Below are 14,882 nucleotides of genomic sequence, written 5' to 3'. Positions count from 1 at the left end.
GATATAAAATCCTTGCCATTTCTTAAGAAGATAATCATAAATCAAGCTCGGGCACATTCATTACTACTATTCTCCCAATAAATCAAAGAAAAAGAAACACAAAAAGAAGTCATACGCTTGTCCGTAAAATGGAAAATATAATATTGAATAAACCTTTACATTTATACTTACTGTGTAATCAGCAACATTATGCTGCATACACAGTGGAATTATTGTCATTCACAGGAGAAAGCCTTGCCGTTTATGTCGCTTTATTCCATGCAAATCTTTTCAATCTTATTTTTTTAAGGTTATCAGATATATTGTACACCTTTCATAAACCAAAGATGTACATTCCCTATCTAAAATGTTAAAAAAAATGCTCTATATCAGCTTTGAGTAAAATTCAGATGTTATAGTTAAGGTTTAATCACTTGCCGACCGGCTGGCTCGGCTGCGCGAATCGTCGTACCTGTACAGCGGTTCGCGGGAGTGCTCCTGGGGGCACCCGCGATCGCTCCACGCTGAGAGAGAACAACGGTCTGTTGTTGTAAACACAGCAGACCATTGTTCTCTCTGAAAGGATCATAGAGTGCCTGTGATCCTTCTATATCTCTGTGGTCATTTCACAAGTCCCTCCCCCATACAGTTAGAAAACACTCCCCTAGGCTCACATTTAACCCTTTGATCACCCCTGGGTTAACCCCTTCCCTGCCAGTGTCATTACAGTAACAGTGCATATGTATAGCACTGATTACTGTAGTAATGTCACTGGTCCCCCCAAAAGTGTCAAAAATGTCAGTTAGGGGTCTGATCTGTCCATCGCAATGTCTCAGTCCTGCTAAAAATTACCGCCATTACTAGTAAAAAATAAATAAATAAATAAAAAGGACATAAATCTTTCCCCTATTTTGTAGACGCCATAACTTTTGGGCAAACCAATCAAAATATGCTTATTGGGATTTTTTTTTTACCAAAAATATGTAGCAGAATACAAATTGGCCTAAAAGGATGAAATTTTTTTGGGGGGGGGGATGTTAACCGCTTGCCGACCGCCGCACGACTATTTACTGCAGCGGTCAGCCCCGTACAGGCAAAGTGACGTAGGACTACGTCGCTAGCCTGAGAGCCTCTAGGGGGCAAGCGTTCCCGCCCCCGCTCGTTCCCTAACAAGTCCACGCGTGTGACCGGCAGACCCGATGTCCGCCGGGCACTCGCGATCGTCCGGTGCAGAGGGAGAAAGGCAGGCGGCTAATGTAAACAAAGCCGCCTGTCATTCTCCCTTGTGTAACTTCAGAGATCATATGGCCCTGCTATGTAAAAGCCACGCCCCTTTACAGCTAGAAACACGCACCTAAGGACACATTTAACCCCTGCATCTCCAATAAAGTTAACCCCTTCACAGTAACAGTGCATATGTATAGCACTGATTACTGTAGTAATGTCACTGGTACCCCCAAAAATGTCAAAAATGTCAGTCAAGGGTCCGATCTCTCTGCCCCAATGTCGCAGTCCCCCAAAAAAAAAATCACAGATCGCCGCCATTACTAGTTAAAAAAAATACCACCAAAAATGACAGAAATCTTTCCCTTAGTTAGTAAACGCAATAACTTTTGCGCAAAACAATCAAAATACGCTTATTGTGATTTTTTTACCAAACATATGCAGCAGAAAACAAATTGGCCAAAAATGTTAAAAAATTTAGATTTTTACATTTTTTTGGGGGGGAATTTCTAAAAAAAAAAATGTGAAAAATATTGTTATTTTTTCAAAATTGTCGCTCTTTTTTTGTTTATAGCGCAAAAAGTAAAAATTGCACAGGTGATCAAATACCACCAAAAGAAAGCTCTGTTTGTGGGAAAAAAAGGACGTCAATTTCATTTCGGTACAGCGTCGCATGACCTCGCAATTGTCCGTTAAAGTCACGCAGTGCCAAATCGCAAAATAGGGCCTGGTCAGGAAGGGGGTAAAATCTTTCGGGGCTTAAGTGGTTAAATAGCAGAAAATGAAAAATATTGTTTTTTTTTTTCAGAATTGTCGCACTTTTTTGTTTGTAGAGCAACAAATAAAAATCTCATAGGTGATCAAATACCACCAAAAGAAAGCTCTATTTTTGGGGGAAAAAATAGGATATCAATTTTATCTAGGTACAATGTCGCACGACCGCGCAATTGTCCGTTAAAGTAATGCAGTGCCGAATCAAAAAAAAAAAATGGCCTGGTCATTAAGGGTCTAGAAGTGGTTATGAAATCAAATATTCTTTACTTATACTATCTAGTTGTGGATTGTTCACATTATATCTGTAGAAAAAAGATAAGGAAAAAAAAAATAACAAGAAAAGGCAAAAAAAGAGGGGCAAATATGAAACATAAATAAATAAATAAATCTAATAGTTACACATGTTATCAGGCCAAAGGACTATAGAAAATATGCTTTAGGAGTGTTAGTCTGTACTATACCAAATATTAGAACTACATATCAGTTTTTTTTTTTATATCACACACGCACTGCACTGTCTTATGTGTTTTGTAGGACACTATCACTCCTATAGAAAAATCACAAATTGACCTGCACTATGCCACTGTAAAAAAAAAAAAAAAAAATCTGTGGACCAATCATTTTGAAAGCCAGTTATAATCACTCTCATTTGACAAAGATAACCTTTACATATGTGCTTTTTTAATATTGTGTAGTCTTAAACCTGAACTCCAGACAGATATAAAATGCAAAAATGAATTAAGCACTGTATTTATTATAGATCATTACATTTATTATTTTTAGGCAAGCTGTGACGGGGTATCAGGATCTTGCAGTCTCTTGTGTAGCAAAGCTCAGACTGGGATAGGAAGAATCGGTGCAAAGAGGCGGTCAGTTGTGCAGTGCTCATGTGCTATCAAGGGACATGCTGATAGCGAGAGAGAGTAGAATGACAAAGCGAGGAGCTCATCAGTGTATTGCTTCTGCTTTCACTGTCCCGTCACAAGCCGGGGGAGAGACAAGACTTGTAAGTGTTATTTAACTGCAGCAGAGAAAAATCAGGTCTTCTTCCCTTCCAGATAGAGCCATGTGTAAAGCCCCGTACACACGCACAGATCGTCGTCATACAAATGTTCGTCTTTTCTCCCCGGGATGTCGGTGTCTGTTGAAAAGTGCAAAGACAGCACAAGGACAGCACAAGAATTTTGTCCGCAGACTTCAGCTGACTGCAGAAGTGATGTCATGTAATGGTTAACTTTCCCTGTGTTTTTTATTTTCTGAGCATGCCCAGTCTTGCAAATCTGCGGTCTGTCGGCAGAATTCTGTACTGACTGGCGAACAATCGTCCGTTCTGGTGTCGGCATACAAAAATTTTCATGTTTGCAAGAAAGACTCTTGTCCGCGGATTGTGTGCAGACAGCTGTCGGAGGCACCATACTAACACGCGTACAATCGGCAGATCTTTCGTCCGCCGACGTTTGTATGACGACGATCTGTGCGTGTGTACGGGGCTTTACAGAAAAGCTGTGCAAATATGAAGACTGGATGGACAAACAAAATTTTTTTTAGGTAAAACGATCCATATTTTATGTGTGTAATTACCTTTTCTTTCAACCTAGCCCAGTCCCAAAGCCTTATTTCCTAAAATACAATTTTATTTCAATATATAAGGTTCACCTGAATGTGTAGAGGCTAATCATTCGAAATAAAAAAAAATTATAATAATAAAAAAAAAGTAAATTAAAACCCACCCTGCCCAAGAATCTTCAGTATCCGGCACACTTCCATGTGTGCATGCCATAGTTAAACCCACTGCCACTAATGTGCACCTGCAAAGCTGTAGTGATGTGATCATATCCCTGTGATGATATTGCCTCTTCTCTAGAATGACTACATGTAGTCTTTGTAAATGTTCCTCTTAACTCAAGTCCTAAATGAGGAGAGATGAGACCGAGATCATAATCTGCTTTTTTCACAAAGGCAAAGTAAAATGACAGCTAAAGCTTTGTGAAGGAGTACTGCTCCTGATCACAGCCACAACAAATATAAACACAGAGGGGAATTTATTAAAACTGGAGCAGCCAACATGTGAGGAGCTGTGCATGAAAACCAATCAGCTTCTATCTTTCATTTTTAAAACTAAACCAACCAGAAGACAGTAGCGTAGTTTGCAACGCACAGCTGCTCCAGATTTTATCTGCTCCAGTTTTTATAAATTCCCCCCCAAAAGAGGGCCCAAGCTAATTGTGATGGCTTAATGTAGTCAGCTTGCAAGAGTAAGCACTGTTAAGCCGGCCATAGATTTTCTTTCCTGCAACCACAATCAGTGTTCAGGAGGTAATCCCTCCCACAGATAATTGCATGAAAATCCCAATATGCTGGCTGTACCCAAGTGATGCAAGATGTCAAACATACTGAAAAATAGATTTTTGGTTCCTATACACTTTGGGAGATTTAACTCTCCAGCATCTACAAAAAAAAAAAAAAAAAAACTGAAGCATTAGTTCTGAATGGATTGACCATATAAATCAATATAAGGCTATTAGCTGGTTTTAATGGTTCTCTTGACGGTTATTTTTCTAAAATGTCTGTAGTGCCCATGTAGTTGAGTTCCTCTTTACCCACCTTGTGCAGCATTGATTGCAGGCCCCCTAATCCAGTGGGCTTCCACAATCTCTTGGGCTCCCATAATCCACTTGACTCATAGACTTGCCCAGAGTATATAAATTCTACTGTTTCCTGCCCTCAGTTGTTCAGAGAAACCCATAAAAATAGTCAGAACTCCTCATCAAAGTAGTTAGGATGACCTGAATGAAAGTAAAACTGTGGGGAAAGGATTGTGGCCAGAATAGAATAGTAGTACATGTGACATGAGCTGTTTAAAGGGTGACCTACTGTACTCACTTTGAAGATTAGCGAATGCCTTCATGTCTTAAAAGTACGGAAGGATCTTGTCACAAGCTTGGCAGGGGTCAGGGAAATATCTGATCCGGTATTGTCAGGGTCCACTTTGGAACAGAGGTCATATTATCGCCCAGTTAGGAGCTCGTACATCCATGAATGCTGGGTCATGCTATGGACTGCGAGGTCTCACTGATCTCTTGGAACTCCTGCCTTCGAAAGTGGCTCGGCTTGTCCCAGGACACTCACAGTGTTCTGGCAAACCACAATAATAATCCGAATACATAACACCAAAGCCCTTTCACTCTGTCTGTTCCCAGGGACACCAGAGACAGAACTGGTCTTGATTATGTATGTGATTGCCACTAACATGGGACATAAAGGCTTTGGTAATTTCATGCCCATTGCTACATAGCAAAAGTGAATGCTGCTAAGAGGTCGGCAGAAAGACCCAGAGTGGACCTGGTAACAAATACTCCTGCTCCTACAGCTGACCTCTAAGGAACTGTCAATCACTAAGTTAAAGGCGTTAAGGTAACTAATAGATAGGTGGTCAGAAGTGTTATTACAAAGGGATCGTGACCTGGGCTGTAAAAATGCCATCATACATGGGATACCCACAGGTGAGTGTCCTTCCATTCACAAGCGGTATCACAACATACCTTCTCACCTCTACCAAGCAGTTAAGCAGATAGTGAAACAAATGATACAACAAGGGTTGATAAAAGAGAATAAGAGCGCATGGGACCAAGGATGGCACACCCTGTTTTTGCATGCTCTATAGACACCTGAATGCTGTTACTACTAGGGACACCTATTCTCTTCATTGGGTGTAGGAATTCTTTGCCACCCTTGGATAGTTCCGATTTTTTTCCACGCTTTATTCTACCACTGGTTATTGACCGATCTCTGTTGCCACTGCGGATTGACCAGACTGCTTTCATTCCCCCATATGGTTGTTTCAGTACAAAAGAATGTCCTTGGGGCTGTACAACGCACTTGTCACCTTCCAGAGGATGATGGAACACTGTCTTAGGGACATGAACCTAGACAGTATCGTGACCTAAATGCATGATATTTTGGTATTCTCCTGCACCTTTGAGGAACATTCAGGGGTCTGGAAATAAAACCTCATAGTGCATTCCATAACAGGTCACTCACCCTTATCATGCCATGTTTGGATATACTCTAAAGGGGACCCAGGGCCTAGAAACATGTCTGTCGAAGGTTCAAAAGTTTGTTAAAGATCAGTCATGGGTGGGGCAAGACAATTTGGGAACATTGATTTTTGACCTGCACTAGGGTTCTAGGTTGGTGCATAGGTGCATATTAGGAAGACAAGTTACAGACACCGTGGGTAGCAGTCTCAGGAATCATCTTATAGCAGTCTATTCTGGGCATACCAGTCTGTGACATCTGGAAGGAGGGTGCTTAAGAGGAGCTGGGAGGCCCCTCAAGTCCATCAAAAATCATAAAGAAGCTGATGGGAGATGTTATAAGCAACCTGCCCAATGCATCCACAGGTGTCTTGACTGTTAATAGTCCATTGGTTCTACCCCCTGCACTTCCATAAGTACCTCTCAGGAGAAGTTGCCAACCCTGCCGATACCATTCAGCCCAATAGTCACTCAGCTCCGGTCTTTGTTCCCACTGTGAAGTCCTCTGACTTTGGAGTGCATGAAGACTAGGACACAACAGCTCATGACCCCAAAGATGGATGTGAGACTCCGGCACCCCCAGAGGTCAAATTTTGAAATGCCACTTGAGCATTTTTGCTTTAAAACAGGTTCAAGAGGAGTGGAGCGTAGATGAGTCACAGGCTTGTGGTCTGAGACATCATCACACATTGTACCGCACGTGTACAATGGCAGAGCGTTTTATGCTTTTTTTGCTGAGGTGTTTGTAAGTACCTTTCTATTGTTAATAAACAAGGCGTTTTAGCAATATTACTCTATGGCAGTTTGTTCTATTCCTTCACAATATTCCTAAGGAGAGTGGCACAGTTTATTTGGTTGGGAAGTGTGTGGAGGAGACATATGTGGAGAAGGTGCAGTGAATCGGGAGACATCCAATTCATTTGTGAAAGGTCATTTGATCTCCGATTATTAAAGAGATCAAATTCTCTGGTAAACAGTTGGCACAGTCGGTGGTCTTGTGTCTTGGGAGCATTGCACGTTTATTTTTATACTCCGAAGCTTTAGAGATTGGATGGTCTTTGAGCCCTGATTGGCACTGGGAGTGGACTATATATGCACAATTGTATTACCTTCTTTATTGGTGGATTATATATGCACATTTTGTATACATTTTTTATTATTTTCTTTAATGTTATTTTTCTTCTTTTTTGATAGGTCGTCATAATATGATACATTGTTTATGATTATTGATCATTTCCAAAGAGATTGCATACCTTTTTTGAGCATTATTCTAAATAAAGAACAGGCAGAACTCCAGACAGCCAGCTTTTCAATTTCATATATTTATGAAAGGAAGCATCATATAAAGACATAGCAAAAAAATTGTAGTACATGTACAAGATCTTCCCACAGTTCCTCTATCTATACAAAGAAAAACTCTCAGCTACAAGCATCATAAACATTTTCATTAGAACAGGCAGGAGATCCAAGGTAATGGTACAGCAAATAACAAATCATCAATACACATGGATGAATACCAGAAAAATCCTTCAGTTGGCGTGCAGACACTCAGGATCAGGTGGAGGTATTTACTCTGCTAAATGAACATTTCCTGCTCATTTAGTGAATCATCACACTAAGGCCTCATTCACATAGGCGCTGAGGCTAGTACCTGAAGGTGTTAGCCGGCAGCCTATGTTAGTGAATGGAGATGCAGAAGCTGCACATTCAAGTTTAACAGGCATGCAGGGGCAGATATCTTCTTTCTGGACCATGCAACTGCCCCTGCATACCTATCAAATATAGTGCCGGTCTGATGGTAATATCAAATGATGTACTATCTTGGTTTATTTGCTTGAAGGCTTGTGACTATTATTAAACTATAATCATAATGATTGAAATGAAAATAAATGGACAAACCTTACTACATTCATAAGAATTGAACACATTCTTAAGCCTCGTACACACTAGTAGTCTGTTTTCGTTCAACCCACCAGGGCTGAATGGAAAAAAGCTGACAGCTCAGGAGGAGCCGCTGTACTAACTATCTGACATTAAAACAGCGATTTTCCCTGCTGTTCTATTGTGTTCTGAAGGAGGGGAACCCCCCCCCCCCCCGCTAGAGCATTCCGGTCAGCGCTCTCAGCCATTGGCTAAAAGAGTAGGAGCCGGTCGGCAGAACTTTTCCGGTCATGTCCCTTGGACAGAAGCTGGCTGATGCTGCCTGACATTTGGACAGTATATACTAGACTTTCATCTGCATTGACCGCTTGCCACCCGCTCACCGCAGATATACTGTGGCAGGCTGGATCGGCTGCGCGAATCACCGTACCTGTACGGCGATCTGAAGGAGAAATCCTGGAGGCACGTGCACGCGGCTGGAGGTGTGCGAGCATGCCCCTATTTGCCAGCAGGGAAGCTGATTCACGGGGCCGGCAGCCATGATTGCCGCTGGGCACCCGCGATTGTTCCCCATGGAGAGAGAGGACGTCGGTCTGCTGTTGTAAACACAGCAGACCATCGTTCTCTCTGCTATCAACACAGAGCTCCTGTGTTCCTCCTATTTAGGATCACAGGTCTCTGTGTTGATGTCACAAGCCCACCCCCCACAGTTAGAAAACACCCCATAGACTCACACTTAACACTTTGATTGCCCCTGGGTTAACCCCTTCCCTGCCAGTGTCATTATTACAAAAGTGTCAAAAATGTCAGTAAGGGGTCCTATCTGTCCGCCGCAATGTCGTAATCCCGCTAAAAATCGCTGATCGCCGCCATTACTAGTAAAAAAAAAAAAGAAAGAAAGAAAAATGACATAAATCTTTCCCCTAGTTTGTAGACGCGATAACTTTTGCTCAAACCAATTAAAATACACTTATTGGTATAATACGCTTATTTTTTTTACCAAAAATATGTAGCAGAATACAAATTGGCCCAAAATAATGAAAAAAATTGATTTCTAAATTTTTTTGGGGAATGTTATATAGCAGAAAGTGGAAAATTAAGTTTTTTTTTTTTTCCAGAATTGTCATTTGTTTTGTTTATAGCGCACAACAAAAAAAAAAAAAAATGCACAGGTGATCAAATACCACCAAAAGAAAGCTCTATTTGTGAGAAAAAAAGGACATCAATTGTATTTGGGTACAGCGTCTCACGACCGCGCAATTTTCCGTTAAACTAACCCAATGCCGAATTGCAAATAAATGGCCTGGTCATTAAGGGGGAAAATCTTCCAGTCCAGAAGTGGTTAAAGGATAAGTTCACCTGTTAGGTTACACCCTTATTTAGTAACATGTTACTATGCAGATGCCCAGCCTGTCTCCTTGAGCCCCTCCCTCGACAGTGGGCAGGCGATCCTCTCCCTGTACCCGCTGTCACTTTTTAAAAACGGCATTGCTGTGAGGGCATATGTTCAGACAGCCACGTCACTCAATCACAGGGATCTGTTAATGAATGAGCTACAAGTCCCATCTGACACCATGGCAGACGGCTTGTAGCTCTCAGTGAAATACAAGAGCACTGATCAGCGCCTTTGTAGTTCATTGACTCTTCCTGCATCTCAGTAACTCTCTGCCTGTACAGAAGTATAGGCAGACAGCAGTATTAATTCTCTGCAGGATCCTGACATTGCACGTGAGATCCACTGATTACGAGGGCCATGCTTTGCAGGCTGCAGCGTAAAAAAAAAAAAAATTAAATGGACATTTTTTTACCTGCAAAATCTTATGCATTTTTATAGTTATTCTAGCTGAATTTAGCCTTTAAGGGTTCACAAATGAGTTCAATGTCCAATGCAAATAATTCACATATGCACTTATGAATATAATTACTTATTATAACTTAGCACCATTAAAGCACAATTGATAACACATACATCTTACATAATTAGCAGATTCATTTTGTTGGTGTATCTAATCCCGATGTTTGCTTTCAAAAGGCCAGAGCACACTCATGTAATCTTTCACTTGGTTCCTGTGGCAAAAACAGAATGAAAAGGTTTTTGTTTTTTTGTTTCTACTACAAAGATCAAACTTCAGCAACTTTTGATTCTATAATATATTCACAATAGAATGGAAATATAGGTAAACTTATTTAAACTTTAGACTTTAAACTTTAGACTTTTAAACTTTATGTTGTACATTTCATAAGTGATTCATTCATAATATACTGATATGAATATGTAGAGTGTGGTTTCTGCGCTATCTTGGAAGGGTCTCACTGCTCACTCTAATGCTGCTAGTACATTAACTGATACCAAATAAAACAGTTTTGACATATAACGTAAGGGAGGTTGTACTGCGCTTTAGGGATTGCTCAACCAGAGATTATGATAAGACTTTGGTTATATATCCACTCTTCTCTACTAAATCCTTATTTCATAAAAGTACATAGGACAATATATGTATATTTCTTCAACAAGTACCTTCTAATGTAATACTATCTTAAAATGCTGATGTGACCATTAATCTATATAGAGGGTGAGCAGGGTAATTTATGTGCTCCACAGTGATTCGTGTGCTTCAAATAATATCCATTTTCATAAATTGGTAATTAAAAAAGTGATAGTATCAATATACTGGTAATTCCAAAAGTGCTTGTGTCCCAATTAAATTGGATAATAAAGTGCTTATAACATACAAAGTGAACCAGTGCGTAAAATTGTGTATAGTATAATTACTGATATTCCTCTTCTTATAAAGTCAATAATAGAGTATAAATGAATATTTTTAACATATTCTATATAAATAAACCAATAGATACAAGTGTCCAATATAGTTTCTTGTGCAAAATAAGCCAAAATAAAATGCTTCTCAGTGGGTCAAATTCTTCCTCCACCTGATTTTTCGTGTCCAGATCCTTTCAGTGAAATCACTTCTAAAGCAGGCCATAGACGATTCGAATTTCGTTCGAAAATCGTAAATGGCAGTGTTATCGAACGATTTTCGTATCGTTAGTGTGGTATGTAAAACGTTCGATTTTCGTACGACAGCAAAAATTCACATATCCAACATGTTGGGTTTTTTTGCGAAAATCGGCCGAATTTCGTATCATTAGTGGGGGAGTTGTATAATTTCGCCTAACAAAACACAGAACAGTAGGGAGTGTGTCCGGTAGAGATGTGGTTAAAAGGCACAAAAAATAGTGTTTTGTCGTACGATTTTCGGCTCACATTGATGGTACACTCGATGATGTGCACGAGTGCCGCTTTCGTTTATCGAACGATAAATCGTACGAAATTCGAATCGTCTATGGCCTGCTTTAGTGCTCTAAATGCTCACCTCAATGAGGTCAGTAATATGCCAGTATCACTTGACCATAAATGGCTGTGGTTATGGATCCTTTGTTCCAACGCCGTCCACTTCCTCTTGGGATGATCCTTATATCTCCTTGTTATTTCCAGGCCTCTCTCCTGGGGATATAACAGCACAGATTTCCTATGGGGGATTTCCTACTGTCCTTCCTCATTTCCTTAGTTGTATCCTCTGTGCCTTCAGGCTCATATAAATAATGGGGCCATCATAGTGCAGTATATCAAACTTTATTTGAGATATATGTGAGTTTTCTATATATTTATCCCAAATAAAGTTTGGAGCACATAAATTACCCTGCTCACCCTCTATATAGATTAATGGTCACATCAGCATTTTAAGATAGTATTACATTAGAAGGTACTTGTTGAAGAAATATATATATATATTGTCCTATGTACTTTTATGAAGTAAGGATTTAGTAGAGAAGAATGGATATATAACCAAAGTTTTATCATAATCTCTGGTTGAGCAATCCCTAAAGCGCAGTACAACCTCCCTTACAATATACTGATATGCATTGCAGCCCAAATAGAAAATATTTTAAACAAAAAGAAAGTGCAGCGCTGTACACAATAACACCTATGAAATAAATGAATAGATTTGTGACAAATAAATCTCATTTAACCACTTTAAGACCGTAAGGATTTGCCCCCTTAATGACCAGGCCCTATTTTGCAATTTGGCACTGCGTAACTTTAACTGACAATTGCGCGGTCGTGCGACGCTGTACCGAAACAAAATTTACGTCTTTTTTTCCCTACAAAAAGAGCTTTCTTTTCGTGGTATTTGATCACCTGTGCAAATTTTTTTTTTTTGCACTCTAAACAAAAAAATAGCGACAATTTTGAAAAAAAATATTTTTAACATTCTGCTATATTACAAAAAAAATGTAAAAATCTAATTTTTTTTAACATTTTCGGGCAATTTGTTTTCTGCTACATAATTTTGGTAAAAAAAATCGCAATAAGCTTATTTTGATTGGTTTGCGCAAAAGCTATTGCGTCTACTATCTACGGGAAAGATTTATGTCAGTTTTAATGTTTTTTTTTTTTAATAGTAATGGCGGCGATCTGCGATTTTTTGCAGGACTGCAACATTTCGGCAGACAGATCGGACCCCTAACTTACATTTATGACACTTTTGGGGGTACCAGTGACATTACTACAGTAATCACTGCCAAAAATATGCACTGTTACTGTAATAATGACACTGGCAGGGAAGGGGTTAACAGTATAGGTGATCAAGGGGTTAAATGTGACCCTAGGGGAGTGATTCTAACTGTATGGGGGTTGGACTTGTGAAATGATCACAGAGACATGCGATCCTATATAGCAGGATCACATGAGCGCTGTGATCATTGCAGGGAGAAAGACGGTCAGCTGTGTTTACAACAGCCGACTGTCCTTCTCTCTCAGTGGGGAGAGATCAGGGGTGTCAGGCAGCAATCGGAGCCGCCTGACACCCGCATCGACTTCCCTGCTGATGATCGGGGGCACATGCCCCCTAGCTGCCTTTAGGAGAGCGACACAGACTTACGTCGCTTTGCCTGTCCGTGCCACCCTGCTGCAGTAAAAAGGCGGCGGGTGGTCCAGAACTGGTTAAAGAGGAGGGGGGTAGGTTTTAAACAAGTGGACATCAGCTTTTGGGTGAAGTTCCGCATTAACCACTTAAGCCCCAGAAGATTTTACCCCCTTCCTGACCAGGGGGTATTTTGCGATTCGGCACTGCGTGACTTTAACTGACAATTGCGTGGTCGTGCGACGCTGTACCCAAATGAAATTGATGTCCTTTTTTTCCCACAAACAGAGCTTTCTTTCTTTTGGTGGTGGTATTTGATCACCTGTGCGATTTTTACTTTTTGCGCTATAAACAAAAAAAGAGCGTAAATTTTGAAAATATAACAATATTTTTCACATTTTTTTATATGAAATTCCCAAAAAAAATTAAAAATCAAAATGTTTTAACATTTTAAGCCAATTTGTTTTCTGCTACATATGTTTGGTAAAAAAAAAATCGCAATAAGCGTATTTTGATTGGTTTGCGCAAAAGTTATTGCGTTTACTAACTAAGGGAAAGATTTTTGTCATTTTTATTGTTTTTTTTTTTTAACGAGTAATGGCGGCGATCTGCAATTTTTTTGCGGGACTGCGACAGTGCGGTGGACAGATCGGACCCTTGACTGACATTTTTGACACTTTTGGGGGTACCAGTGACATTACTACAGTAATCAGTGCTATAAATATGCACTGTTACTGTAAAAATTATACTGGCAGGGAAGGGGTAAACTTTATTAGTGATCAAGGGGTTAAGTGTGTCCCTAGGGGCGTGCTTCTTACTTTAAAGGGGTGTGGCTAGTGATGTAACCACAGAGACATACGATCCTACATAGCAGGATCGTATGATCTCTGCAGTTAGGTCAGGGAGAATGACAGGCGGCTTTGTTTACATCAGCTGTCTGCCTTTCTCCCTCTCCATGGGGAGATCGCAAGTGACCAGCGGACATCGGGTCTGCCGGTCACACGCGCGGACTTGTTAGGGAACGAGCAGGGTACTTTGCCTGTACGGGGCTGATAGCCGCAGTAAAAGTACTTGCGGCGGTCGGCAAGTGGTTAAAGAGGAGTTCCAGGCTGGGAAAAAAATCAAAAGTCAGCAGCTATAAATACTGTAGCTGCTGGATTTTAATAAAAGTACACTTACCTGTCCAGGGATCCCATCCGGTGTTGGCACCCAAAACCGATCCGTCGGCTCAGGGTACAGGCACCAGCATCTTCATTAAGGGAAACAGGAAGTGAAGCCTTGCAGCTTCCCAGTCTGTTATCTACTGCGTATTCGCGAGTCGTGCTGCACTTTCTTATTGGTCCCCCTGTCTTTTGGGACTGGTGTGTCTCCCAGAAGGCAGGAGGGGAGAAGGAGGAGAGGCCCAACATTTCTTAGATTGCTGCACGATTGCGGCGATCTTAGCTGGAAGTGTGAGCAGGTACCTGGTTTTGACAGGTATCAGCTCCCCCCCCCCCCGAAAGGTGCCAAATGTGGCAGTGGAGGGGGGGGGGGGGGAAGAAAAGAAGCTGAGCTTTCTCTTTTAGGTGGAGCTCAACTTTAAGTAATGAATATCTCACACCCTGCTACTGGGGCATGCCTCTGTTATTGTAACAAAGGCATGCCACAGCCTGTTGATGTCTCTTGTTTATTAACAACCAATTCATGATCACCAAGTCAATCAATAACCTCTAATTATTGCATTTCTTATTTGGATAAGCCACTGTAAAGAAAAAGTAGTAGTAAAATGAAACCAGTCATGTTAAAGCATTAATAGTCTTTGTAACTGGTAGGTGAGCTGCTGGTATATGTCCTTTACTTAAATACTTTGTGCCAAAAAGTATCCCTCTTTCCCATACAGAAAACTAGTAGATATGCATTGTTGTTTGGGAGCATTAGTTTAGCAACATACAGTACAAAATGTATGGGTGCAGAGATGTTAAATCATTATCGGCAGTGTTCAGACACAGAGCAGTGTTGAGAAATTCAACTTTTCAGTAGTTTGTGTACACTTTTCTGCAAAAGTGTCAAAGATTAGGGGCCC

General features: G+C 40.6%; 1 protein-coding gene across 1 annotated transcript in view; it reads right to left on the bottom strand.

The window, feature by feature from the left end:
- Positions 1-9,808: 9,808 nt before the first annotated feature.
- The window catches only part of LOC309546451 (uncharacterized protein C3orf85), a 24,989-nt gene continuing 19,915 nt past the window's right edge, over positions 9,809-14,882 (bottom strand). Inside the window, exon 4 of the mRNA XM_082246153.1 lies at positions 9,809-9,962. Within this exon, the coding sequence (XP_082102279.1) occupies positions 9,902-9,962 (61 nt within the window). The 3' untranslated portion in view covers positions 9,809-9,901. The remainder of the gene's footprint in view (positions 9,963-14,882) is intronic.

This window comes from Pelophylax lessonae (genome assembly GCF_965119305.1).
Source record: "Pelophylax lessonae genome assembly, chromosome: 2".
NCBI lineage: Eukaryota > Metazoa > Chordata > Amphibia > Anura > Ranidae > Pelophylax > Pelophylax lessonae.
This window is presented reverse-complemented; position numbering and strand designations above follow the sequence as displayed.